This window comes from Colias philodice, chromosome 20, assembly GCF_061535455.1.
Source record: "Colias philodice isolate Cphi_HAF_F1 chromosome 20, ilColPhil1 Martin Lab GWU primary, whole genome shotgun sequence".
Lineage (NCBI taxonomy): Eukaryota > Metazoa > Arthropoda > Insecta > Lepidoptera > Pieridae > Colias > Colias philodice.
The window spans coordinates 4,917,559-4,944,035 of record NC_143105.1 but is presented as its reverse complement, the minus strand read 5'-3'; the positions used below and the strand labels follow the sequence as shown (position 1 = coordinate 4,944,035).

Genomic DNA, 26,477 nt, shown 5'->3' with positions numbered 1-26,477 from the left:
ATATAATAAACATTCAAAAATATGTCTCGGACTTGGTAAATAAGAGCTTAACATTCTGCATGTATAAAAAAATTATATTTTACTAACCGACAATAATTTTATTTTTTTATCATTTAAAGCTCTGAAACTTTGAGTTTCAACTAATTTATGTCTTATAAACTATCGCATATCAGTCAGAGGACAATGCCACTAAACTTTATCTCCGTTACGAACTAGTTTCTCACCCTACGGCGTTTCCACAAACGTTTAGATATCCCTTGAGTAAAAGTTTCTTAGTTAGCCATGTTATTTTGGGATTTCTATCATTTCACCAGACTTTCTACCCAAAGTTTAGCTTTTATACCGAGGATTAAACATGTTCCTGATTTTATTATGATAAAGGTAAAATCCAGTGTAATTTTAAAATTAAAACTTCGTATAAGTTAACGGTCGAACTTCAATCTTATAACACACGTGGTCTACGTAAGTCCAAAGTTTCCAGACAGGATAAAGTTGAACTGTACCCAAAACTAGACTTATCTACAAACACCTTACATGAATGGTGCGCGTCAACGCAAAGTTGTCTCCTCCATAATTGTCCCCTACCTATATCACTATAGTAAACTAATCTAACTACTAACTATAAAAGATTTAAGGAATTAAAATTGTGAAGCAAATGTTGCTACGTCATTTCCTTCTAGAAAAATCTTAAGTGCCTCTAAAATGTACATTAGAAACAATAAATTTTACGAGTTGGAAAAGGAATTACAGAAGTGCAAAAGGGCAACTGTTGCCATCGAGCTTTTATTATTTTAATGGGTTTAGTTACGCAATTAGGAGATAACAAAGGTAACTTTACCTTTGTTACAGGAATGGGCCGTAACTCTCATAATACAATTTAAAGTTGTTGTCGCTTATAAATATGCAGTTGGCGCCATAAAACGACCAAGACTAAGGTGATAAATGGATCTCATATGTAAATATACACAGTAGATACAGTCTAACTAAATAATGCACTTATTTATAAAAAAAATGATCATATCGAGATAAAAGCCTTTAATATTAATTTAGACTTAAAACTATAAAGTGAATGGGAACAAATTGAATAAGCTGCTATAAACATTTCATACAATTTTTTTCAGCTCTAGGTACATTCATAACGATGATAAAGACAGTCGCTTAGAGTATAATATACTATCTAATATATACCTACTCTAAGGACAGTCGTAAGACAATACAATGTAGGTATTAAACATTGTATTGATTAATTTATCGACATCGACATAGTTCAGTTGTGAGAAAGATATAAATGAATTTTAGATAATATAATATCCATCTCTCAATAGATAAGAGTGTGTTCAAAAACAAGGAACAACAATCAACATAAATGTGTATTAGCATCCTTAACACTTACATTGACTTCCTAAATACCAAATTGAATAACTCCTCTACCGTTAAGATACATTTGAAAGCCTAGATTTAAAAGTACTAATATCTTAAGAGCAAGATAACTACAAAACTTCCTTAAGCCAGTTTCCGCAATTCCTTTCTTAAAACGTAGCTTGCGCTTAGTTTAGTGGAGCATTTATTTGCCCTAGTTCAAAATGTTTCAAACTTCAACAGTCAGTTTTAACACGAGCATACCAACCAGGCTCTAACTTCAGTAATTCGTTATTAGTGCAAACTTTTTAACAAGTCTTTAATACATCAAGTCATTAAATAATAATTAAAAGGTTACATCAAGCGCGTTTCTTACGATCAAAGAAAATTTGTAAATGATTGATAATTCTGTACTTAAATTAAATATTTATCTGAAAGATTTACGAAATAATACTACATTTTAAATTAATGTAATGTACCAATCAAGTACCAATATGAAAAAAAATGTAAATGTACCTTTTTGTGTTGAAGAGAGATTTCAGGCATTTTCTTTCAAAATTAGTCCGTTGCCTACGGCGACGAAACATTAATTTAAACATTTTGACTAACTTTTAAAACTGCCTACACACGCCTTCCCTTAAGTTCCATTTGTATTACAATGGATAAAATTGCAGAATTGAGGAACACACCAAAAATCTTTTATTCGTATAGTTTACTTTAATGACACATTATAGGATTATGAATGAGGCAGACTTCTATTAAAAATTATACTTTAGGGCAAAACGTTTTCCAGTGTAAGTCAGACTTTGTACATTCTTTAATATCAAGTATTTGTACATATTTTTACTTTAGAAACGTATGTACTATACTGTGGGAAGTGCCTATTCACAATCCAATGATATCTGCAATTTAAGACCACGTTGTGGTCATAACTAGCGATCTAAAATACATTATTGCCAGCTTTCATGTAAATGAGAACAATTTGTGTGAGACCGTTAACAGTTACAATATCTGAAATCTATTTACCTAAGTAAAAATATTTAAAAGAGGTCTTAACTGGAAGAACCATTTAAACCAATTAAACCAATACTATAGAGGTATTAATTATTATAGAGGAAAGTTTTGTCTTTATGTATTTTTTAATGTTTATTTGTAAAGGTTTAGTTAAAGATTACCATACCTACCATTTACCATTTTAAATGAATAGTTTTATTTTCTTTCAGGTAATAAAATAAGATCATCCACTATATTAAACTCTATTGAAAATAGTTAAACAGTAATAATACAATTCGTGAATATAGCAGCTGCAAGTGGGAACGTGGAAGAATTTGCATTATCAATTCAAGGGATTAAACTGGTCCAGCGTTTATTTCTACGAAGTGTTTTAATGCTCAGCGATGATTTTAAACCCCTTTGATTTGTGGACTCGGATGAAAACCTTGTGTAAAGTCTGCTGGATCATCTCGCTTTAAGTACATAGTAGAATGTAATAAATTCGCTTAATTGATTTCCATAGATTTATCTCATGAGACCGCTTTGAGCTTCAGCCTTCAAGCTCTATCGAATATGAAGGACCGGGTTAATTTTGAGTGGAAATTTGTATGACGTTGCTTATTGCATCACGTAGGTTAATATAGGGTGTTTATTTTACATACCTACCTATTATGATTTTAAGTTTGTGAGGCGTAATATAGAGGAAAAGCAAGATTTTATATCACTTATATTTATAACATACACTAATGCAGACTCACGGGCTAGGGACCATGTTTATAATTTATATTGCTAAGTAGTATTTATTATTTATAGCCAAATATTACGAAATTTACCAACACATGACCACCTATTGCTATTAATCACAGCTACTTTTTCTGTGGTAACACATATATTTATTAGTCCATGGTAACACTTAGAAAAAAATAAATTTTCAACTGATAAATTAATTTTGAGACTTGAGAAAAAAATTCTTTCCTCTTTAGCATTTTGAACTAGATATTAACATTACCATAATATTATATAATATTATGATCATTTAATTAATAACTAAGGAGCATTTTGCATTTTTGAAATATCTTTGGGTAAATAAAAATTGACAACTATAGTAAAAGTTTTTTTTAATATCATGCATTAACAAAACAATAACAAACAATATACTTCATAATTTTCAACAATACCATATATAAAAAATAAAAATATCCCATATGAAATAAAACATTATCATCTTATTTACAAAAAAGATCCTTTAAAAATATATCAAAGCATTGGCACATTTAAAAAGCCATAACTATTTAGATCATCAATAATATCCTTAACTCTATTTTTATATACTTTCACAGCTGTTTCTTGGTCTTGTTTCGTTTCCAATACAATTTTACTTCTTACATGTCCTTCCTGCTGTAAACCACTAGATAACCATATTGCAGTATTAGCTATACAAAAACATGCTGGTCCAACTGTTTTCAAGTCTTCTTCAAACAATTGCCTAGAATATCCATTTGGCACATTGGCTTCAAGCAGAATATCTTCTAAAGTTTGGAAATATGTATCCAATAGTTGTTTGAAATGCTGACTCCGAAATTGTGATGTAGAACCTGTCATAATTAAGTAGAGGACATCAAACGCTGGACTCGACATTCTTGTTGTTTGATAGTCTATCATACAAACAGAGATTGGGTGGCCATCCTATAATAAAAATTACAAAGCATTATACATTTTTTAATTACAATAAATATGATGAAAGTAAGAATGTAATTTACCATATATTTGAAAAGTAAATTTTCTTTCCATATATCTCCATGGCATAAGCATGTTTCATTTACAGAGTTATACATGGCTTCAGCAAAATTTTCACACTCTGTTTCTAATCTTTTAAATAATGCCGCATATTGAGTATTAGATAACTTAATAAAACCTTTATTCAACCTATCCTTCAATATATCCATAAATCGCTTGTTATTTTCCCTATTCAAGGGGACACATGTACTTTTTGCGGTTTCATATAAAGCTGCCTCTTTCTCCCTTAGAATAAACGAAAGAGCATGAAACTGTGCCAAACATTTCACTGATAAAAGCAAGTGTTCTATATCCAAAAATACATCTTTAGTGAATGGGTGATAACCTTCCGTGCACATATTTTGCATAACAACAGCTTCCTTACAATAATCATTATTTAAATAATAACATTTTGGCACGACGAATCCTAATAAACCAGATATGTTATTCTGAATATCTTGGTACTTTGGTAGGACAGAGGAATATACAAAAATTTCCTTCGCAAAAAATATTGTTACAGCACCGCTTACACGATATCTCTCATCTGTTGGAGCTAATTTTAAAACAAGATTTAAAACTACTTCTCCCTTTTGATTGCGGCCGACTAAAGAAATAGGAATGATAACTCCAAAATAATTTTGCGCAATATTTACGAAGGTTTCTTTCTCATATTTCCAGTTTTCTATTTTGGAGTCAATTACAACACATTCTAATATATTTTTGATATACTCCTCGTTTATACTTTCCATAGTTTCTTTTTATATAAACTTCCACTTTTTTTCAAATTATCAAATTCAAAAATTCATCAACAAATCCTAATCCTAGCGCGTTGTGTTTTGAAATTTTTGAAACATGACACTACGTCAGCTGTCATTCACCTGTGACATGTAAATAATATTTTTTTTTAATAATTTATTCATCCAGAGATGAATACAAGTCTTTCAGTCGCAATCTTAAAATTCCATCCAAAAAATATGGTCTAGACGCATTGGCGTATTTATTTCTAAAATTCACACTATATAATATACAGGATCAAAATTTGTAATGCCACGTCGGGAGAGTGTGGGAGAGAGAGTACTCTTAATAATGTAAATCATAGAAAATTTTATCCATAGCTCCCTACTAAAATACATATCGATATTTAAAAAAAAATGTTGTGTGGTTTTATGAAACCACGGTAGGTAAAAGTGAAACTTAGGCACAAAATTATCGTATTTGTACGATAATTATCGTACGGTTCGACCGTCACGCGACATGCGCTACACAGACCAAAAAGTTTGAGACGATGTAATAAAAGTTTCACTTTAAAAACTGTATTCAAAGATCACCATTTCGCTTGCGAACCGTGAATCGATCGAACTATCTGTTAAAATTAGGTATCTAAATTCTGTACCTACTTCACTGAGAAAAAAATTCAATAAAAAATATTAATAACTAATAAAATTCATATCAATCCTAGGACAATTAAAGTTCTCTAACGGCTACAAACGAGTTTTACTTATTGCATTTACTGACGCCAAAAATCCAAGTTTATTTGGAATAAAAATGCCTGTTTACTAATAACGAGTAAAGTTTATTAAGTGCAAGTAATCCAACATACTTTCTGTTAATATGTTTTTATTAAGGCCAATAACATAAATATTGGTTACACGTAATATATTTTTTATTCTTAGTACTTTTTTTCTTGGGTTTTACTACTCTTGTTACTTGTCTTAAGAATCTTGTGACTAGGATTCACAATTTAATGTGTGGAAATAATAACGCAGTGATGTTATAACCAGTATTTTTTTATAGGCCCTATTAAAATTTTGACTTGTAATTAATATCTTTTATTGAAATTCATTGAGGTGTGATATAATTTCTAGTATTCTGTTTAATAGTAATTGATAACGTTACTATACTTATACCGCTAAATTTAAATACCCAAAAAAACTTTTGGAGGAGAATCTACACATGAATATGAACAAGTTTAACTATGGAACCGACTCCAAAAAGCGCGAGAAACAATCATGTTTTTTACTTAACATTTGTGCTTTTAGAGTCGGTCCTATAATTAAATTTGTTCATATTCATGTGCAGATTCTCCTCCAAAAGTTTTTTTGGGTATTTAAATTTAGCGGTATAAGTATAGTAACGTTACTAATTACTTTTACATATTGATGATTTCGATCAACTTTCTTTTTATTATACGAAGCTCTAATAACTAATGTAATTCAAAACTTTATTGTTTTTTAAAATTGTTCAGATAAGTAATAGAGCAAAATTGTTCGAAATCAGAAAATTTGCAGATAGGTGGACATAATAAATAAAATTTGATATTTTCTGAAACAACTTTATTCTAATTAACCAAAAAATAATCATTGACAACATAATTTTAGAACAAACAACTTGCCCAACCGATGCTGAATTTTTAGTTTTTTTAGTTTTTAGGCAACAACAGCCAAGTAGTTTGTATTCAGTCTCAATGCCGCTGTAGCCACCCACTTCTCTTCCACTAGGTGCTACGGCTCTAAGGAATTCCGCAGCCATGCGACTTTCTCCCTTAATTCTTCGTCGGATTCTGAAAGGAATCATTTATCATTTAAATTGAAAACAGCAATACCCGTAAAAGTAAACAAACTCGCTTTTCATTAAAATATACATACCTGCTGATGCTGCTGGCAATCGTATTAATGGAGCTACATCAGAATTCGATGACGAAGATGATGTTCTTGTCAAGGAATGTGAACGGGCCCTCTCGATAATTCCACGACTACGCAACTGCTCTACCATCAATCGACGACTTCAAAGTTTTCAGAACCTAAAATAATAACACTGATTTGAATGATGACTAAAAGAAGACCATAAGTGTACCTACATCATATCTACAGGGTGTAATCGTTAAGTGTGCACAGGCGATTGCATCAAAAATCTTTAAATTGATATCGAAAGTACTTAACCTAATGAGTAAAATGGCATTAATAATAACTTTTTTTAAAATAGAACGTGAAGTATCCGAAAATTTTACATTAAACACTCTCCTACATTTAGTATGAAATAGTGAACGGTTTTAGTTTACTGATCAACTGACTTATTTCATCGTTGGTTAAAATTCTGAGTGTTCCAGAATCCACTCTTCCATCTAGACAACGCAATATACCAAATTACTTTAAGTATGAATAAGGTAATATTATGAACATTAATACATCGACTGTTCTGACAAAGAATAGTTTGGTACTGTGTTCTGGGGTGCAAAGAATAAATAAAACTATCTAGCTTCTAATTATCTACTTATGTAGTTTGATTAGGTACTTACCACGAAATTGGGTTACATACTTCTGCAATCCCCACCTCACTGGTTAATTGATCCATGAGTATTCTCTTATTCGAGTCATTCAATTGTTTTTGCACTGCACAAATTATTTTCACTTGTGTGTTAAACACACGTGCGCTCACTGACGCTAAGCAAATGAGCAATTGAGCAGCAACGTCCCGGCGGCTCCGGCCGTCGGCAGATCATAGTAGGCATGTATCTTGTTAGGTACTAGTAAACTTTACTAATTCCAATAAATGGTATATATAAACACTAAAAGCCATAACTATAATGACAAATAATAGTTTACTTCTTGAGGGAAAAATAAAACTAGTTCTAATTACAAGTTCACGAATTATAGAAATAAGAAATGCCATATTAGATATTATAGTTTTTTGTAATCGGTCATTTTAGTAAAACTCTTTTATAATCATAACTAATCTGTACCTTTTGATATTAGTACAGTACCTACAAATTCAAGGAATATTTATTAATACATGTAAAATCCTACAATCCCAAGTAAAGAATATTAATTTCGACATTTAATAAAACCCGTTTATTGGTATTATATTACGAAATTAACAAACTGTACTTGAAATTAAATTTTTTGTAGTTTTCATTAAAAATACATAGGGATTGATAAAATTTGATAATAACGCAATTTAATAACATTGTTATTAATTACGCCGAAATTTTTTTTCTCAGTGTTCTATTGCATCGATCGTTAGTGTCTAAAGTCTAGGCTTTTGAAATTATAAAATCTGCTATGATGGTAAACCAATAATTAATGCTGCGAGATTTTTTAAAGTTCGTCTATAGTACAAAACCAACTAAAAGACTTGTTGTTAATTTGGTATCCAGTGTATCTTATCCAAAATCTCTTTAGAGAATTATTGTTATAATACCTACAAGATACCAACATTATATCAGATACTAACCTAAGAAATATACCTACCTCAATGTTTATTTGTCGTTTCAATTCCGATAACTCAAGATATTTACAAGGCATTCAAATCAAAATATCATAAAATTATAGGTATTATTTAAGTTGATACTAGACAAAGCACATAACATAGATAACATCCGTATCTACTTATATTAATAATGAATTTAAGGAATTTGTTTGTTTGAATTACAATTTGTTTTACAACAAACTAAGTACTGAGTTTTAAACCGTTTTTCTGCAATTATTGAGACATATTAACTCACAGAAGTACTACATTATGCGTGCTCTTGCGTCAATGAAACATTTTTTTTTTCTCAAATAAAAAATAAAATTATGAGTTATGTTTTATGTAAGTACACAGAAAGTTCGATTCGTGTCGAGTCCACAATGCTACAGCTTTCCTTAGGAAAACAACAGGATCCCGCAGCTAAAGGCACTTACTACGAGGATTATCTGGATTGTCGGTCAACAAACAAGGGAATTATTTATGAGACATAAAGTTACATGGTTATTTTTTATTGGGGATAAGGAGCCGCTTTGGTCAATAGTTTTGCTAATAAAATTAATGAAAATATATAACTTCAATTTTTCCTACAATAAATATTTATTTATTTTGCCTAAAATTAACCAACTTCACGAAAGGGCGAGATTGTAAGATTTTTTACGCCGTAGGTTTTAATTTTTCGATAACAATTTCATACTTTGCTTGGTAAGTAGTAAGATAGTGACTCAATCTATAAAATGTAATATAATTAAACGTGACACGTTTTATTATCATAATAATAAACTTTACTAGAAATAACAAACAAAGACGTGGTTATGAGCAAATAATTAAAATATAATTGATAGGAATATAAATAATAATTGAATTCGATAATATGTTACCGGCCAAACCCGATTTCAGGACAAACTAGTTTTAACCTAGGCTAAACTAGTTCGACCTAGCCCCAATAGGAGAAATTAGTTTAGGCTAGGCCAAACTAGTTCATCCTGATATAAGTGCGCACACACCCAGAATAAACTGGTATGGCCTTGTCTAAACATTTACCTGGAAAGGCAAACATTATTGAATAAAATAAAGGTATTTTATTAAATTCATTCATTCATGAAGTGAAGAATAATCGCTAGTGAGATTGTTTCGTTTTAACGGCAAATTATTATATTTTAATAAACAAGATTATTTTCCGATTAGAGAGTGTTTATTTATTTTACCAGTAATAATTAAAATTTAATAAAATCATTCATTCATTCATTCATAAAGTATTTTAAGTATTAAATTTTAATTATTACTGGTAAAATAAATAAAACACTCTAATTGGAAAATAATCTTGTTTATTAAAATATAATAATTTGCCGTTAAAACTAATGGTACTAACAATAATTATGGTACAGGTAAATTAGCTTGGAGAAATTTTTGCGTTTGTAGTAGTGTATGGTCAGCAAATAAAAAAAAAACAACATTTTATTTTTAGTTTTTATTCAAGTATATAATATTAGTATTATTAGATAATATTTTATTAGTTCCAAACATTACAAGCAGTGCCGATTTTTACTTCAGTGAAGACGTGTATGAATTAGGTGTTCTCCGGCCAAAAATGTAAACCACGGTAAAAGTGAAACTGTTCGAACGGTTCCGAACACTGCTTTGTGTAGCGCATGTCGCGTGACGGTCGGCTGCCGAGTAGGTATACCTACTCGGCAGCCGCGATACACGCGACATGCGCTACACAGACCAAAAAGTTTGAGACGATGTAATAAAAGTTTCACTTTAATAACAAACAATAACAACAATAACAACAATCAACAAATACAAAATTTAACAATTAAACTACGTAATAATTATAATTTTCGAATGAAATGTGTGCTTTATGTTCTAACGGTACCAAGCGACTGACGCCGGACTGCACGAGGCACCTGCGGACAGCGTAAACTGGTTTATTCTGGTTTTGTGCGTGTTTCCACTTTCCACTATCAAGTGACGATTTATTTATTTGTTTTGTTTCGTAATTATTATGGTCAAATATTAATTACGAAACAAATTATTATGAACAAGATATTTTATTGTTTCACGGTATTCGCCTTGTCATTGGCTCAAGGACGTAAAATTGAATGATATATTATATTTTTTTATAAAGTCAAAAGTTCAAAACCATTTTCTTTAAAACATAAATCAGAGTATTGCTAGGGATAAGTATAAAATTAAATAGTAATGTTAGGATATTGAAACATTTTTGTATAGGCTAGAACGATATAATGGAAACGCGCTCTAAGATCTGAGTAATATACACACCACTACATATGCAAAAATTTCTCGAGACTAATTTCACTGTACTCCTAATACAATCAATCTCAATAGCGATTATTATTACTTCACTTCGAGCGATCAAAATCTTATGTAAATGTATATATTGGAATCAAGTAATTGTATAAGATCCCACCATGATATTGGTCCATGGATCCCACCGCAGCTGCAGGATTAATGCGTTCACAGTTTTTTTTGCTAAAACCAAACTTTTGCTGCGGTGGAATCCTAGACTATAAACTGAACAAGAAATACTCCTTAATAATTGGAAAAAAAATCATACTTATTAAAATTATTAAGATATCATGTCGTTAAAAGTAATGGATGAAAGTTAATACAATCACTGATAGAATCGATTATTATAACTACCTACGTCTACACTTTGAGCTGTCAAAAATTTTATGTATCTCAATTATTAATATTATTATACGGTGTGCTTTGGTGGCTCTTAGGATTACAGAGTAGTCTATCCTGGGTGAATGCGTACTTGTTTTAGGCTAAACTAGTACCTATGGCCTAACCTGAAGTGATTTATCATATTGGTCTTAGGATGAACTAATTTGGCCTAGGCAAAACTAGTTTGTCCTGAAATTAGGTTTGGCCGGTAACAGATATACTTATTACACATTTATTTATAAATGAAAACCTCATGTACATATTGCTATTTGCTACATTTCATTTTATCACGTAGCATGGTGGTTATCTAGAGTAAACTTTCGCATTACCTATATTATGCAGGTTAATTATATTTACTTGCATTGAAATGATTATTTCTAACAATAGTGATTTAAACATCAATGAATAAGGAGTGGGTAACTTCATCTTAATAATATGTATATCCCCGAAGATCGTCTCAACGATATTCTAAGTGAGGTAGCGAAGAAAAGCAATTTAAAAAGATGGAGATATACATGCAAAAATAGCATGGATGCAATTGAAAATTACTTCGGTGTTTTAGTTCCCGCCACAATAAACGGCACTAAAACTGACAAATCTGAAGATGATCTAACACTTCATTTATTAATTAAAATTACTCCGAACAATGTTGAAAGAAGAATGAAACAAGTTTTCAAATATTTATTTGAAGCAGAGATCTTCCTCTACACCGTTTTACGTCCCAAGTTTTGTAATTTATCTGTTGTGAATATGGATGGCTTAATACCGAATTGTTATTATACTGATTTAGATCCAGAGAAGCAAGTTATAGTTTTACAAGATATGACCTTTGAAGGTTACCGAAGATATACAGGTCAAAGGTTTCTTGATTTTGATCATTTAGTTGTGGCTTTGAAAGCGCTTGCAAAATTTCATGCTATTGCCTTGATATTAGTAGAAAAAGGTAATGTGTCTGATATTAATAATGTAATAGCTCCGTACACAGACACAGACCCTGTAGAATTGAATATATCTTTGAAATTGGCTTTAAAGAATCATCATAAATACTTCAGTGGTACCAAGTACGAAAAATATCTCAAGGGTTTGATATCCAGATATTCCAGTGTCCGTTTGGATAGCTTTCAAAAAGCACGCCGATTGATATGTGGACACGGGGATTATTGGAAGGAAAACATTTTATTCAAATATAAGGTAAGATTCTACATTCTACTGTACTTATTACTATAATTACTTATTCCTTAACGTGACATTAATCATTATGTAATTCGTAATATCATTTCATAACCTGAAAATAATGATTGTTTAAACATTATTAGTAAACATTTTTCATTAATCAGTAATTAATGATTTTTTTAGGAAGATAAACCCGACGAAGCCTGTATAATTGATTTTCAAACTCTACGCTTCTTGAGCCCTTCGCAGGACTTTTTAAGTTTTATCCTTGTAAGCACCGATGGAACGACCAGGTCAAATCATTATGAAGTATTAATGACTACATACATCGAAGCTGTTGCTGATATCCTCGCTCCTATCAATGAAAATCTAGCCAAATCGTATAGTGATGATTTCCAACACGATCTAAACGTTGTGGCTGAAAACTGTTTAATTACATCGTTTATGGGCTTTGCCTTGTGGTATGGATTGGAAGAAGAAACCCTTTTGTTAAGTAAAAACAAAACGGACAAAAATGTAGCCATTTTAAAATTCACAGAGACGATAAGAAGCGCCATTGACGATTTGGAAAGGCTTGGTTACATTACTATTGATATTTGATACCAATGCATAATACATCAAAAATATACTATTAAAAAAGTAATTTATATATATCTATACATATACTACTTGTAATATATTTCTTGCATTTAAATATATAATTAAGATAAGATTAATAAAAACATTCAGTGATAGGTACGTGACATTAGCGGCTACCTCTAAATTTGAAGAGTAAATTCTAGTATTAAGGGAGTCACATCACGTCGCCAACATAGGCTCAAGGTTACCGAAGATGAAACGGATGATCCAGTGATGAATACTAACTAATTGGACAACCTACCCCTTTCTGTACGACATTTAAACCCATCTATTTGCTCGGATCGCGAAATCGTGTAAGCATGGACCAAATTGGTCCATGGTGAAAGCCATTCCAATTTTGTCCTTTATAACACGTGCGTATGGGACTGCAACTTCTCTCTATTACATGTCGCAAATACTCGTATGCATGTTTCCGTAAGGTATCCCTTATTAAAAACCCGAAATATTACTTAATTTAATTTAATATTGTACGACCGATTCGCACAAATAACACGGGACTTCAAAATTGGCATATTACATTTCCAATGCGATGTCTGTTACCGATTTGAATTAAAAAATCTTAACAAATTAATGTTTTTCAATTTGTTAGATTAACATTGGTAGAAAATACAATGAATATTACGTTATTCCACTGCTGGGTGACTGCTAAAATATTGAAATGTAGATTATAAATCAGTTCGAAAGCAAATTTGGTGAATCTGTAAAGTCGATTTTGGTAGATAATACGACTTGCATTGGTTGCGCGGGCAATGAATATTCATAACGACATTCCCGTCTGCTCTAATGAAATTTGTGCTAACTTTAAAATCGATAACGAACATCAAATATTATTTAACAATTTATAATTAAATAAATACAAATTTAAGTTAATTTTTGATACGGTTTCAACTCTGTGGTTTCAACTGTTCGGCGATTTGCCTTTTAAGCTGCTGCCTTGATATGAAAATAAATTAGAGTTTAGACAATGATAACCCAGGAATTCCCAAATTATTATCATATTATATATTTTAAGAAAGAAATAGGTATATACCTTTCTTTAGTTTTTATTAATTTACTTAGGATTACTTTGCTATCACGCTATATGTATGTAGGGAACAAAAACATGGATTAATTAGGTAAAAAGAAAAGAAATCTAATAGTGTCATATAAATAATAATTTATCAACTTAAGCGCGTCACACACGGTGAAGATACTATAATATTTTATGTTAAGATTCTCTAATATAAAATATTACAGTATCTTAAGGTATCCGGTATCTGCAGCGTCTGACCATCATTTTTCTTTTTGTCATTGCGTACTAAGACCCCTGTGGAACCGCCATCCTGTTACAAATTACCCGAAATTTTGTGTCAGTGTTTCGGGTAATCTAGGTATATATAAGGTATATATTGCCTCCTCAATAGTTCTCAATATAAATTGAATAAGAAGTTTGAAATATATTCTAAAATTAGTATTGAAACTTCTATAAAAGTACAATCGGGTAGGACTGGCTATAATAATGTCATTTATAAGACTTCTATAAACTATTTCTATACAAATCTTTATTTTCTTTGGGTAACAAGCGAACAAAGACGCTGTCTGCTAAGGCTGTCTGAATCTAGTTTACTATGAAAGTTGTTCAACCTAATTTAGACTGAAAGAAACATTGTCAGAATAGTTAAAAGAAACTTCTCGAATCCAGACAATATCAATAAAACGTACTTCATCAGTATAACAATATGATCATAGAGCGTCTATTGCCAAGGTATTGGATGCACTTAAAAGTAGTTACGTGTATACAGGGCTACCAGACAGAACATTTTTAAGCATTCGTTTCAGATTTTATACAATTTTTTCAAAAATGTTGCTTTAAACAATGTCGTCATTACTTATTTCGTTTAGATAATAATTAAAAACACAAAATAGGGGAGACCGAGGGGTTTTGAAACAAAGGTGAGTTGAAACAGTCTCGATTTCTCCGAACTTAAAACTGTTAGCGATCTGGCAACGTCTTTTTTAACCAACTCCCGCCACCAGCTATCGCGTCAGTTCATGCCGATGACGTCAGTTGTGCAGTTGTGTAGTTCTGAATGACATGTGCCGAAAATCGTAAAAAGTAAGTATTTCATGATTTTTTACGATGCTCGTACTTTAATATTGGTATTGTTTTTTGGGTTGAGTTATTTACGTTTTAAAAACTTATTATCTATTGATTCTTGAAATATACTTGGTAAATTTGATTTCTGTGTATCTACTGCTTGGTCGTGATTTGAATAAAAATTGGGAGGTTTTTTCTCACCGAGGTGATTTGAAACAGACTGTTTCAACTCTCCTTGTTTTCAATTTAATATCTGATTATAGCTAAAAAGTACGAAGATTATCGGATTTTATTGTTGATTTAATGAGTTTATTTGTTTAAGCATGCCTACTGGATGAACTAAAGCAAGAATAAGTTTAAAACCAGGCTGTAAAACTAAAAAGGTTAAGGTTGTCCAGAAACGAAGATAGTGATGAAGTAGAAGAGGAATCCTGTTGTATTTGCTGTATGGAATCATATTCAAATAACAGATCCAAAGAAAAGTGGGCTCAATGTTTGAAATGCCAATTGTGGGCTCATGAAACTTGTGCTGGTGGAGAACTTTGTCTTTGACATTTTGTAGATTATTGTTCCTTAAATAGTTTATAGTAGGTACTGATTGTAATACATACTTAAAAAACGACTGATTATTAACTATTTTATGTCAAAGATTTAGTTTTATAAAAATGTAAAACATTTTGTTGATTTGACTGATTATAATTGATGTTACGCATGTTAATTTTTGGTTATTTAGGTGTTTATTATTTGTATTAGACCTACTTGACTGAAATGTCATGAAAATATTACTTATAAAAGTCGTTGATTACTTATAAAAGAAAATATAAGTTTTAATTAAAACCTTTGAATTAAATCATCATTTTTATTTTGCAGCTTCTATTAATCCCCAAATTCATTATGTTTCAACTCTCCTCGACCTCTGTTTCATCTTACCTCGGTATGAGGGGAATTGAAACAAGTTGACTTGTTACGATTAAGTCAATTTTTAACCACCATCTTTAACGCTTACCGTTTATTTATGCTAACCATTCGGAAGTGTATAGAATAACCTATCGAATGATACCAGTACCATAAGATTTCTGATAATAGTATGAGTTATATCAAATAAAACGTGAAAATTGTTTCAACTCCCCTCGGTCTCCCCTACCTTTGTCAATTTATTACATATATATACAGGTATCTAGTTAACTAGAAAAAAAACGAGGCGATATGCAAAACCAATATAAAAAGTAATAATTAAAATATTTTCTTTCACTTTGCTTACAGTGAAGTCAGCAGTGGTTATGAGATAATATAAAGGTTTTTTGTATATTTTGACTGGTAACCCTGGGCACACAAGGTAACACGAAGCGAGAGATCGTTATGTACTTAATTTGAAACTTAGTGCCATGTTATTCATCCAAGATTAAACTAGGAGCCGGATATTGGAGACGTTGGATCCGACGGCAGGAAACATTTATATATTTATATAATATTCGTGCTAAGGCAATCACGCTAACTGAAATGTATATTATGAAAGTTTCTAAAGATGAAAACGGTTCTAATGTATAGACATAGTATTCAAAATTAGAGCTAATATTAGAAGTTATTAACATGAAAAATTAATGTAACAGTTTTGTAAAAGGTATGAGATAAGGTAGGTACATTAGATATTAGATATTTATTACTAGGTACTATTAGGTCTGGGTGATATTTTTTCTTATTAAATTAAATATGTTACACAAATACAAGACAAGCAGTAATAATTGAAATTTACTCAGAGAAGTTAGCGACTAATCATATTATACATACACTGCAGTCTGAAGCACTGAGTACAAGTTCAAATGAACTTTACTAATAATTGTATCTTCCGAAATCGTACACAAGAAGTTCTACTAGTGAACTGTGACTGCGGCAAGATAAGCACTTCCCATTTGTATTAAAAGCCAACAGTAATTGGGTATTGTAACAATTTCTAAGTACGTGAAAAGAAAGACCCTACATAAGTTCGTTTAAAATTATATCAATATTTCTTCACCTCTTTATTATCTCTATATTTTCAATATAAAAACCCGTAAAATATAATTTCAGAGGATTTTGCTACACCTGCAAAATTGTATTAATTATTATCATTATAAATATTACCTACTTTGAAAATAAAGGCTCACATTATATTATAGAAAATTTAATCAAGATTAAAAAAATATACTAAGCAAATGGCAATACCTAGCGTCATTACGGCTAACCGCTAATCTAAATCCAATATTTACAAGCAATCCTTCAGCTTTGACGCAATAGTTAGCTCTAAACTATTTTAAGAGCAATTAAGTAGTAAGGCTCTTTTACACAGCTTAGAATTAAATTTGCTAGCATCGCGCTAGCTTAATCGAACATAAATTGACAAGATGCAGTGTAATGAAAACATTTTGCGAGCTCCATCTAGCAATTAAATAGCTTTCCTGGGGCTTGTTTATAAGTGTTTCGTCTCTGATTACGCTGCCCTCGCTAGTTTCCCTGAAATATTTTAAGGGATTCAATATTCGTTAGGTTTCTTGGATTATTCATTCATGTGGATTCAGATTCGACATTGACCCTCAAAACATGAGAAAGACAGCCATTTCAATTGTAGAATAAAAATATATATAGGTACCTACCCCCATGCCCATGTGTTTATTTGATGACTGAATCATTGAGTCCACTACAAAAGTGCGAGGTTCTGCGGTTTCATTTATGACACCTCGCTGTTTATGGCCCATAAAATTGTATTCCCTGACGTTCATTTGTCGATACGAGTACGCACTTTATGTATTGCGGAGCAGGTGTCCTATAAAACGTCATATTTTATTCCACTCTTATACCCGTGATAAACTTTTTATTGCTTTTTATTGAAGGCTCCTGCTTGTATCCGATTATCCGATATTCAGAATGAAGTAAATACTCGTGGATAAATCTTTAATTTGCCGATTCATTCATATTGTCATTTCTGTATTTTTTCACGAGATTTAATTACAACGAGCTTTTATGGATAACATTATTATTCGAAATAAGGGGTAATAATTAGTTTACACGTTTTATTACCGATACGTTTTACTATTGCTATCAACTAGGCTATAAACTCCAAATGTTCGTCTAGAGATTGAATCTAGATGAATTATTATACACATTAAGGTGTTGGAGAACTGTATGACTAAGTATATAGGTACTAAATACCTATTGAACTAGCAGTTTTATATTATTGCATAGGTAATTTAACGACAAACAGTACACCACTTAATAAAAACTTCATTTAAAGAACAAAATAATATATGTTTGAGTTTGCATTCAATTATTCCTAAACTCCCATCAGTAGCAGCATAATATCCTCCCTTATAACTTTTTATATTTTGTTAGATAGCATTTCTTAATTTATATGTAGTAATTTTGTGTAGGTAATAAATTACCGTTATACCTACCGAATTTTAAGTAGGTACCATTTCATAACGTATCTAAGTATACATATGTAATTTTCGATTGGTTAATTCGATGAATTTTTGGTGGGAACTTAATATTTCACTACGCCAAGCCTACTACAAGGCTAGGCTTGAGGGTCACCAAGGAAAAATGAGTTCTTCATTCAATATATGTTTGTAAAACAATGATTAATTGATGTTAAATTGAAACAAAAACTGTTGTTCCGTGTTCGCCTTTTTAAAGTATCTGATATGTATCGCTAAATTCACGTATTTTATATTCAAACGTACAGTGGAACTAGAACATAATTTCCAGAAAAGGACTACCTTTATATTATATATTTTTTTTATGAACCTTGATTTTCATATACGGAAATGCATTAGGTTTGTTTACTTAACAATGTAAACTCTTTACACTTGCCCTTACATTTTCCTACAAGGTCTATTTCAAGGTGAAGAACGCACTTAAACTTTTATGAAAACGTGCTTACGTGGCCACAATCATCTTGTCAAGCATTGAAATATTAGGGTACGCCATTTTAGTCAGGTGCCGACCATTACATTCATTCTGTCTAACAAATTCAATTCAAAAGGTTTCTTTTTCCGATTTCTAACAAAGCGAAGACTTAAAAATATTTAATTTCACCCGAAATGTCTCTTTATGCGAGTAATTCTTTATTTCCAACAACAATATCTGTACCTAATGGTTTTCCTCCGCGAATGGAGGATAAATCGAGAAATAAAATAATTTTCTTGGACGTAACTCCAGCTCAATCCCCATATTTAAGACCGGCTTCAAAGAATTCTATAGTGCCAATTAAAGATAACCTAATTATTCCGGAAATCTACAAGGACATTGTCTACGAAAATATAAAGCCCGTCTTTACCCTGCTGCGTATTATGGGGATATTGCCGCTCACGAGACCAACGGCAGGCTTAAACCAATTTCAGATTGCATCACCCTCAATGCTCTATTCTATGGTTATATACATTTGTTTGGTCGGATACGTTCTTTATCTTTCCCTACACAAAGTGCAAATCTTGCGAACGGCTGAAGGCAAATTTGAGGAGGCTGTAATAGAATACCTTTTCACGGTATATCTTTTCCCTATGCTGGTGATCCCAATAATGTGGTACGAGACGCGTAAAATTGCAGAGACTCTAAACGGATGGGTTAGTTTCGAGGTAAATGAAGTATTTACAAGTATAGGTACCATTAATTTTCATTTAAGGCCACTCACCATTATTATTCTGTACAATGACGTAACATATATCAAGCTCACAAAGACCATTGTAATGTTAGTTTTGCAGACCTTTTCTCACCTTAACAGCTGGCCTTTTGGCCTAGATATCAACAAAGGAAAAAAGTTAAGTAATGTTTTTCTTGTGCCATCGTAAAGCAATCCTTTTGACATTATATTTCGATGTTTAGGATACAAAAAATATTTTCCCCATTGTGCTTTAATTATTCAAAGACAAAATCATCCCGAAAGAGTCGGATCTTTACCATAATCCTTTAATCTTAGGGTATATAATTATTATCGGCCTGTCGTGGCAAGAAGTCAAAGCAAAAGCCCAAAATCGACGTGACTGGAAAAAGTTTACTGAGGCCCTATGCTCCTCGAGGAGTTAAAGGAACAATCATCATATAATTATTATAAGAATACACCTGAGTTAAAAGAGGAAGAATTCTACTTAACTACTTAATTAAAGTACGACAATAATTTAAATATCTACTTATTCTTTTGAATATGTAATTCAAAACTGAAATATGACTTTTACGCTCATATTTAAAAAACTCGGGTAAAGATAATTTAATTAACAATGGTAATGGTATGGCCACTTAGATTAGTATAATATCACTGTTCATTGTTTTTTAATTAATTGATACTAATCTTAATTGCTAGATTTTTCCTTTTTAAATTAAGCTTTAAGTACATACCTACTTAGGACAAACAAACCCATCCATAAATATTTTATTAATAGATTTACTGCGGCCTACCCTTAGGCCTACCGATTCGCTCGCTTGGTTCATTCTACGATTAAATAAAATACTAGTTTCATAGTAATTTAAAGCAAGTGTTATAATATTAACTAGACAATATTCTGTGTATTTGTTTGCAGTTAGCCTACAAAGCTTTGTCCGGTCGAGTTCTTCCTATAAAACTTTACAAAAAAGCTCTCGCTATTGCGACTATTATTCCTATATTGTCTACAACATCAGTTATTATCACTCATGTTACGATGGTTCACTTCAAAATGATGCAAATCCTACCTTATATATTTCTTGAAGTGTTAACATATATATTGGGTGGATATTGGTATCTTTTATGTGAGGCGTTGAGCGTGTGTGCTAATGTTCTCGCCGAAGACTTTCAACAGGTAACGTACCTATACTTTATATTTTGACATTATAGTTTTTTTTTTTTATTTATGTCTCTTTATTCGCACATGACTAGATATTTTATGATAGAGAAGAAGAAAGAGAAGTAAATATCTTTATTTGAAAATCGTATTTGAGTTGAAAAAGTTAAGGTTACGTAGCCGTAACTCGTAGCGATCTCTACGAATCTCACTATCCTAACACTATGCTCACACAATACTTCTTCGAGCTTATGGTCAGTATAAAGAAGTACCGGGGCAATGTGGGGATATTATGAATGAATGAATGAATGAAAAATACTTTATTGTACACCAGATATGATACATTTTATAAACTTAACAATAAATTAATCAATGTACAGTAGGCGGCCTTATCGCTGGCAGCGATCTCTACCAGGCAACCCAAAAAAGTCGAGGAAAATAGTTAACTTAATCATGGTGGTGCATAATAAATAAAAGTGCATGAATCAGAATAATATTTATATACTATAACTACATAGTAAATACATACACATATACCTGTATTATAAATATTATATACTTGCACAGATAATATAATGTATATAATATATAATATATATATAAGGACACATACATATATATATATACATACATAAATATACATACATACATATAAGCTTATACAATAAACAAGAGGGTTAACAATTGGCCTGCGACAGTTTACTATAATAGTTTTTAACTTTATTATTATTGTATATAAAGAATAGAATTCTAAGAATAATACCTATACCTATTTCCAGGCTCTCCGTCACATTGGACCGGCAGGAAAGGTCGCTGAATATCGCGCTTTATGGTTGAGACTAAGCAAATTATCTCGGGACACAGGCATAGCCAATTGTTATACTTTTACTTTCGTCAATCTTTATCTTTTCCTAATTATCACTCTGTCTATTTACGGGCTGCTGAGTCAAATATCCGAGGGATTTGGTACAAAGGATATTGGCCTGGCGTTGACGGCTTGCTGCAGTATTTTTTTGTTATTTTTTATCTGTGACGAGGCGCATTATGCATCACATAATGTAAGTTATAAACATTTTAATTTATCAGCCTGTAGTAAATAGAAGTAGAACTTTTGAATTTAAAAAAAATTGATTAAAAAATTTAGAAAATTATTCATTAAAATTTATTGTATTTAGGTACGTACAAACTTCCAAAAGAAACTGCTCATGGTTGAACTATCCTGGATGAACACAGATGCCCAAACGGAGGTGAATATGTTCCTGAGGGCAACTGAAATGAATCCCTCTCAAATAAGCCTTGGAGGATTCTTTGATGTCAATCGGAACCTTTTTAAATCGGTAAAACACTCAATAAAAATAAATAAAAATGTTATTTAGAACTTACGAATGTACCTATAATTATATACCTAGGCGAAAATTTGCCAATTTTCTGCTACCAATTACGTACAAAATATATACCTACAAGAAGACCATCCAAAAGTGATTGTATTGTACCTCAAGCTGAATCTTAATATATTTAAATTGCTTTTAGCTCCTAGCTACAATGGTGACGTATCTTGTGGTGCTACTACAATTTCAAATTAGCATTCCTGATGATAGTCAAGCTATGGAATCCGATGAGATGGATGAACAGGCAACCAGTGGAATTGTTGACGAAATAACAACTACTACGACAATCGCAACGACGATACTCACTACTTTAGCAAAGAAAAAAAAGAAGAATTAGTCAGTACAACTCTTATAACAACCCATAAATTAGTATATTATAGTATTAAACTATAATATACTAATTATATATATTAGTATAATCCTTTCCAAAGGTTGCCTGGCAGAGATCGCTTGAAAGCGATAAGGCCGCCTATTTAACACGTGTACAAGCTTATCTTATATGTTTTTCTCTTTTCTTTTTCTTATCTTCTGTAGGTACTTAAGTGTGTGTTAAATAAGAATTTTGTATTGTATATTATGTAATTATTAAGTTAGAGAAATAGATGCATAGCATAGTAATATACCTAATATGTATTAAATTTGATATTAAAATTAAAACTACAGTAATTTTGTTAGATTTTAATTTTATGTATGCAGACTCAAATAAGTTGTTAGGTAATTAAATATTATTTAGGAATTTTAATAGATAAAATAAAACCTTTTTAAAGTACCCGAGTGTATTTTATCAAATTTTATGTTGTGGACTATCCTACTATTCATAACCAACCTACTATAACTTATTATAATCACGGTTGACGGTAGTTTGTAAGAATGCATGTATGTATGAATGAGGTATGAATGTATTTTTGTTACTTTTTCACGCAAAAACACATGTAAATTTAATAGTATAAGATCGAATCTATTATATTTTTATCCCATTACCTCGCGAATGTGGCCGCGGGGTCTACCTAGTATTTAATCAAATAAAAAAATTTACATCAAAGAGTTCAAGTTTATACAACCACTAGCTGTGCTCCGCGGTTTCACCCGCGTGGCTCTGCTCCTGTTGGTCTTAGCGTGATGATATACATATAGCCTATAATAGCCTTCCTAGATAAATGGACTATCTAACACCGAAAGAATTTATCAAATCGGACCAGTAGTTAATGAGATTAGCGCGTTCAAACAAAAAAACAAACTCTTTAGCTTTATAATATTATGAGTATAGATTTTCAATCAATTCAATTCACTTTTTTTATGAATGGCAGTACTGCTGGTACCACAGCTGGTACCTGAGGCTGGTACCTACGGTTTTCTTCTCGTTTTCTTTAAATTTAATTGACATCTATCAATGTCAGCTTGAAAGAATATTCCGGAGTTTTATGTGTCAAAGGAAGTTACTAATAACTTTACAGCTGCATTCTTGTTTTATCTAGAAAACGCCTAGTCAAGCGGCTTTAACATAGTTTCTAGAAAGTTAAAAACAGTTTGCTGTAAAACCCAATAAACAAAACACACAAACACAACAATGGTCGATTACAGCAAGTGGAAGGATATTGAGGTTGGTCTTATATCAATTTTATTTTAAACTTTACGGTTAATAAATTGTAAACATTGTGCTATTTTTCAGTTGTGTATTACGTTACATTTATATTCGTTTCTAATTTATTAACAGATATCCGATGATGAAGATGAAACTCACCCAAACATTGATACGCCGTCGTTATTTAGATGGCGTCATCAAGCCAGAGTCGAAAGAATGGAAGAAAGAAAAAAGGAAAAACAAGAACATGAACAACGTAAGGCTGAGAATATTAGGAAACTTAATGAAACCAAAAAGAAGATAAATGAGGTGGCACCTGACAGCTCAGATATGGATTCACTGAAAAAAGCCCTTGCCGATTTAGAAAATGAGCAAAAGGAGATACAGAAGAAAGAAGACGAATTAAGAAAGAAAGAAAAAACGACTCCATGGAATGTGGACACAATAAGTGAACCAGGGTTTACTAAAACAGTAATTAATACGAAACCCGCTAGGCCTAGAGATGAGAATTTGACTGAAGAAGAAAAGGAAGCAAAGATGAAGAAATTCATAAATGAAAATGAAAAACTTCTTAAGAAATTTGGTATGTTAAGAAAATATGATGACTCAAAACAATTTCTCCAAGAGCACAACCAGCTTGTGTGTGAAGAAACAGCTAATTATCTAGTTATTTGGTGTATCAATTTGGAAATGGAGGGGGTGAGTAAACTTATACAATAATCTATTTCTATTCCTTTATGGCAATTTGTAAGTAAAATGGGACTACAAATTAAAGATGCCAAATTCTTTGAATTCATACAATTGTACTCAAATTTTTAAGTAAAATAACTGAGATTATTTTTTTTATTTGCTATCAGCAATTAATCTATAAATTATTAATGAACCTAATTTATGTAATATTTATATTTATGTATATGCTTTCAGAAACATGAGCTAATGTCCCATGTAGCTCATCAGACTATCTGTATGCAGTACATGCTTGAACTATCAAAGCAATTAGATGTGGATCCCCGAGCATGTATTGGATCATTCTTCTCAAGGTATTTTTAAGTTATGTTTTTTTTTACATCATGTCTCTGCCATCAAAAATGGATTTTTACAGAGCATATAAAAATTAAAAAGTGGCAAGGTATAGGAAACTCACAAGATTCATTCCATAGATATCAAAAATCTCAAGATTTTTTATTGTGCTATCATCATACCCTGACCGCCTCCTTGGTACAGTGGTTGACACGTGAGCGTAGAACCGAGGGGTCTTGGGTTCGATTCCCGGTGGAGACGAAGAAAAAAAAATGTCTCGGTCTGGTAGGACACAGAAGGCTGATCACCTACTTGTCCCTAAAGAAAATCGATCAGTGTGACAGATGTATACATAATACATCTGCCCCTTACCCCACTACGGGGACACGGGACTTCACTTTTATCATCATACCTAGAAAATTGACCCAATTAACATGTTCACAGAATTCAAGTAGCAGAAAAAACATACAAAGACTCCTTTGATGATGAACTTGAACAATTTAAGAAGAGGATTCAAAAGAGAGCGCAAGAGAAGATACAAGAGGCTATCAAAGAGCAAGAGGAAGAGGAAAGACAAGCCAGACTGGGGCCAGGTGGTCTAGATCCTGTGGAAGTTTATGAAGAACTGCCTGATGTAAGTGGTAGTTATATCTGTAGTTGACATATAGTATTTTTTTAATAAAGTAAATGCTTCCCAAAATTTATCAACTTTCTGGTCTAAATATTTAAATTTAATTCAGAAGATACAGTATTGGCTATTCATTATTTACTATGAGAATTTATTATTTAGGCAAAATTACACTATTGTTTATTATTGTTTGGCATTAGCTTTAAATTTTAAATGTTTATTATCTCAAACCTATTTTTATTTCATTAATTAATAATTATTCTAAATTACTATTTCCTGTTACATAAATAAATAAATATATGGAATATAAATAGTATCAAGAGAACTTGCTATGTTCACACTCCTTTTGTAAAATATGTATTCTATGATTGGAGGATAATGTTACAGGAATTGAAGAAATGCTTTGATGCTCAAGACGTCCCAATGCTTCAAGCAACTATAGCGAAAATGCCAGAGCAAGAAGCTATTTATTATATGAAAAGGTGTGTGGACTCCGGCCTATGGGTGCCAGGAAATAATGACGAAGAACCTACTATGAAAGATAATAGCGGACAGCCTTCTGAAAAAGATGTAGTGCCTTCTATCAGTGCTGAAGAATTAGATTAAGTTCTATGATACCTTGTACATAAGTTAAGCCACATGGCATTTGCATTTTATAATTTTTGCAGTATAATTGAAATACATAAATAGTAATAGTATTATTTCATTGTTTTCCACCTAACCTTCAGTGGATGTTGTGTACAGAACAACGCTTATTATGAACCCAATATATGCTGGAGATTATGTATGAATTTTTATTTATTCCTCCTATCCAAATTAATTCCCCTCCTGATTATATTATGCAATTATTGTATCGTTTATTATTCTCTGCATAAATAACATATTTTGTGATTAACCTTATCATCAGGTCATCAAACTCAGTTCAGTGATGGCTTCATTGAGTGATAGTAGCCTACTAGGTATTAAGTATTCTGTCATAGAGTTACTTTCTCTGTGTAAAAGAAAAAATAACAGATATAAACACACTTTCGCTTTTATGACATAGGGCCATAGGACTTTTCACGTCAGTAAATATTGGTGGTAAATGTTAAAAATATGTTATGACGATTCAAAAGTG

At 31.5% G+C, this 26,477-nt stretch overlaps 4 protein-coding genes and 1 long non-coding RNA gene across 5 annotated transcripts; 3 read left to right on the top strand and 2 right to left on the bottom strand.

The window, feature by feature from the left end:
- Positions 1 to 3,465: 3,465 nt before the first annotated feature.
- Positions 3,466 to 4,989, bottom strand: LOC149479410 (uncharacterized). Its single transcript, XM_089708211.1, has 2 exons — positions 4,113 to 4,989; positions 3,466 to 4,038 (listed from the first exon to the last, which is right to left on the bottom strand). Exons 1-2 carry the CDS (start codon positions 4,875 to 4,877, stop codon positions 3,610 to 3,612), a joined length of 1,194 nt encoding a protein of 397 aa, XP_089564337.1. The 5' UTR covers positions 4,878 to 4,989; the 3' UTR covers positions 3,466 to 3,609.
- A 1,618-nt stretch (positions 4,990 to 6,607) lies between these two features.
- Positions 6,608 to 7,598, bottom strand: LOC149479409 (uncharacterized). Its single transcript, XR_016317273.1, has 3 exons — positions 7,424 to 7,598; positions 6,774 to 6,928; positions 6,608 to 6,688 (listed from the first exon to the last, which is right to left on the bottom strand). It is a non-coding gene; the product is annotated as an uncharacterized LOC149479409 (long non-coding RNA).
- Positions 7,599 to 11,442: 3,844 nt separating this feature from the next.
- Positions 11,443 to 12,872, top strand: LOC149479408 (uncharacterized). The gene is made up of 2 exons (XM_089708007.1): positions 11,443 to 12,255; positions 12,421 to 12,872. Exons 1-2 carry the CDS (start codon positions 11,500 to 11,502, stop codon positions 12,835 to 12,837), a joined length of 1,173 nt encoding a protein of 390 aa, XP_089564133.1. The 5' UTR covers positions 11,443 to 11,499; the 3' UTR covers positions 12,838 to 12,872.
- Positions 12,873 to 18,940: 6,068 nt separating this feature from the next.
- On the top strand, positions 18,941 to 22,467 carry Gr63a (Gustatory receptor 63a). The gene is made up of 5 exons (XM_089707798.1): positions 18,941 to 19,563; positions 20,503 to 20,760; positions 21,522 to 21,800; positions 21,918 to 22,079; positions 22,273 to 22,467. Exons 1-5 carry the CDS (start codon positions 19,030 to 19,032, stop codon positions 22,465 to 22,467), a joined length of 1,428 nt encoding a protein of 475 aa, XP_089563924.1. The 5' UTR covers positions 18,941 to 19,029.
- A 1,055-nt stretch (positions 22,468 to 23,522) lies between these two features.
- Cdc37 (cell division cycle protein 37) lies at positions 23,523 to 26,143 on the top strand. Its single transcript, XM_089708172.1, has 5 exons — positions 23,523 to 23,730; positions 23,845 to 24,411; positions 24,637 to 24,752; positions 25,177 to 25,366; positions 25,748 to 26,143. The coding sequence occupies exons 1-5, from the start codon at positions 23,698 to 23,700 to the stop codon at positions 25,964 to 25,966; spliced, it is 1,125 nt and encodes a 374-aa protein (XP_089564298.1). The 5' UTR covers positions 23,523 to 23,697; the 3' UTR covers positions 25,967 to 26,143.
- Positions 26,144 to 26,477: the final 334 nt, after the last annotated feature.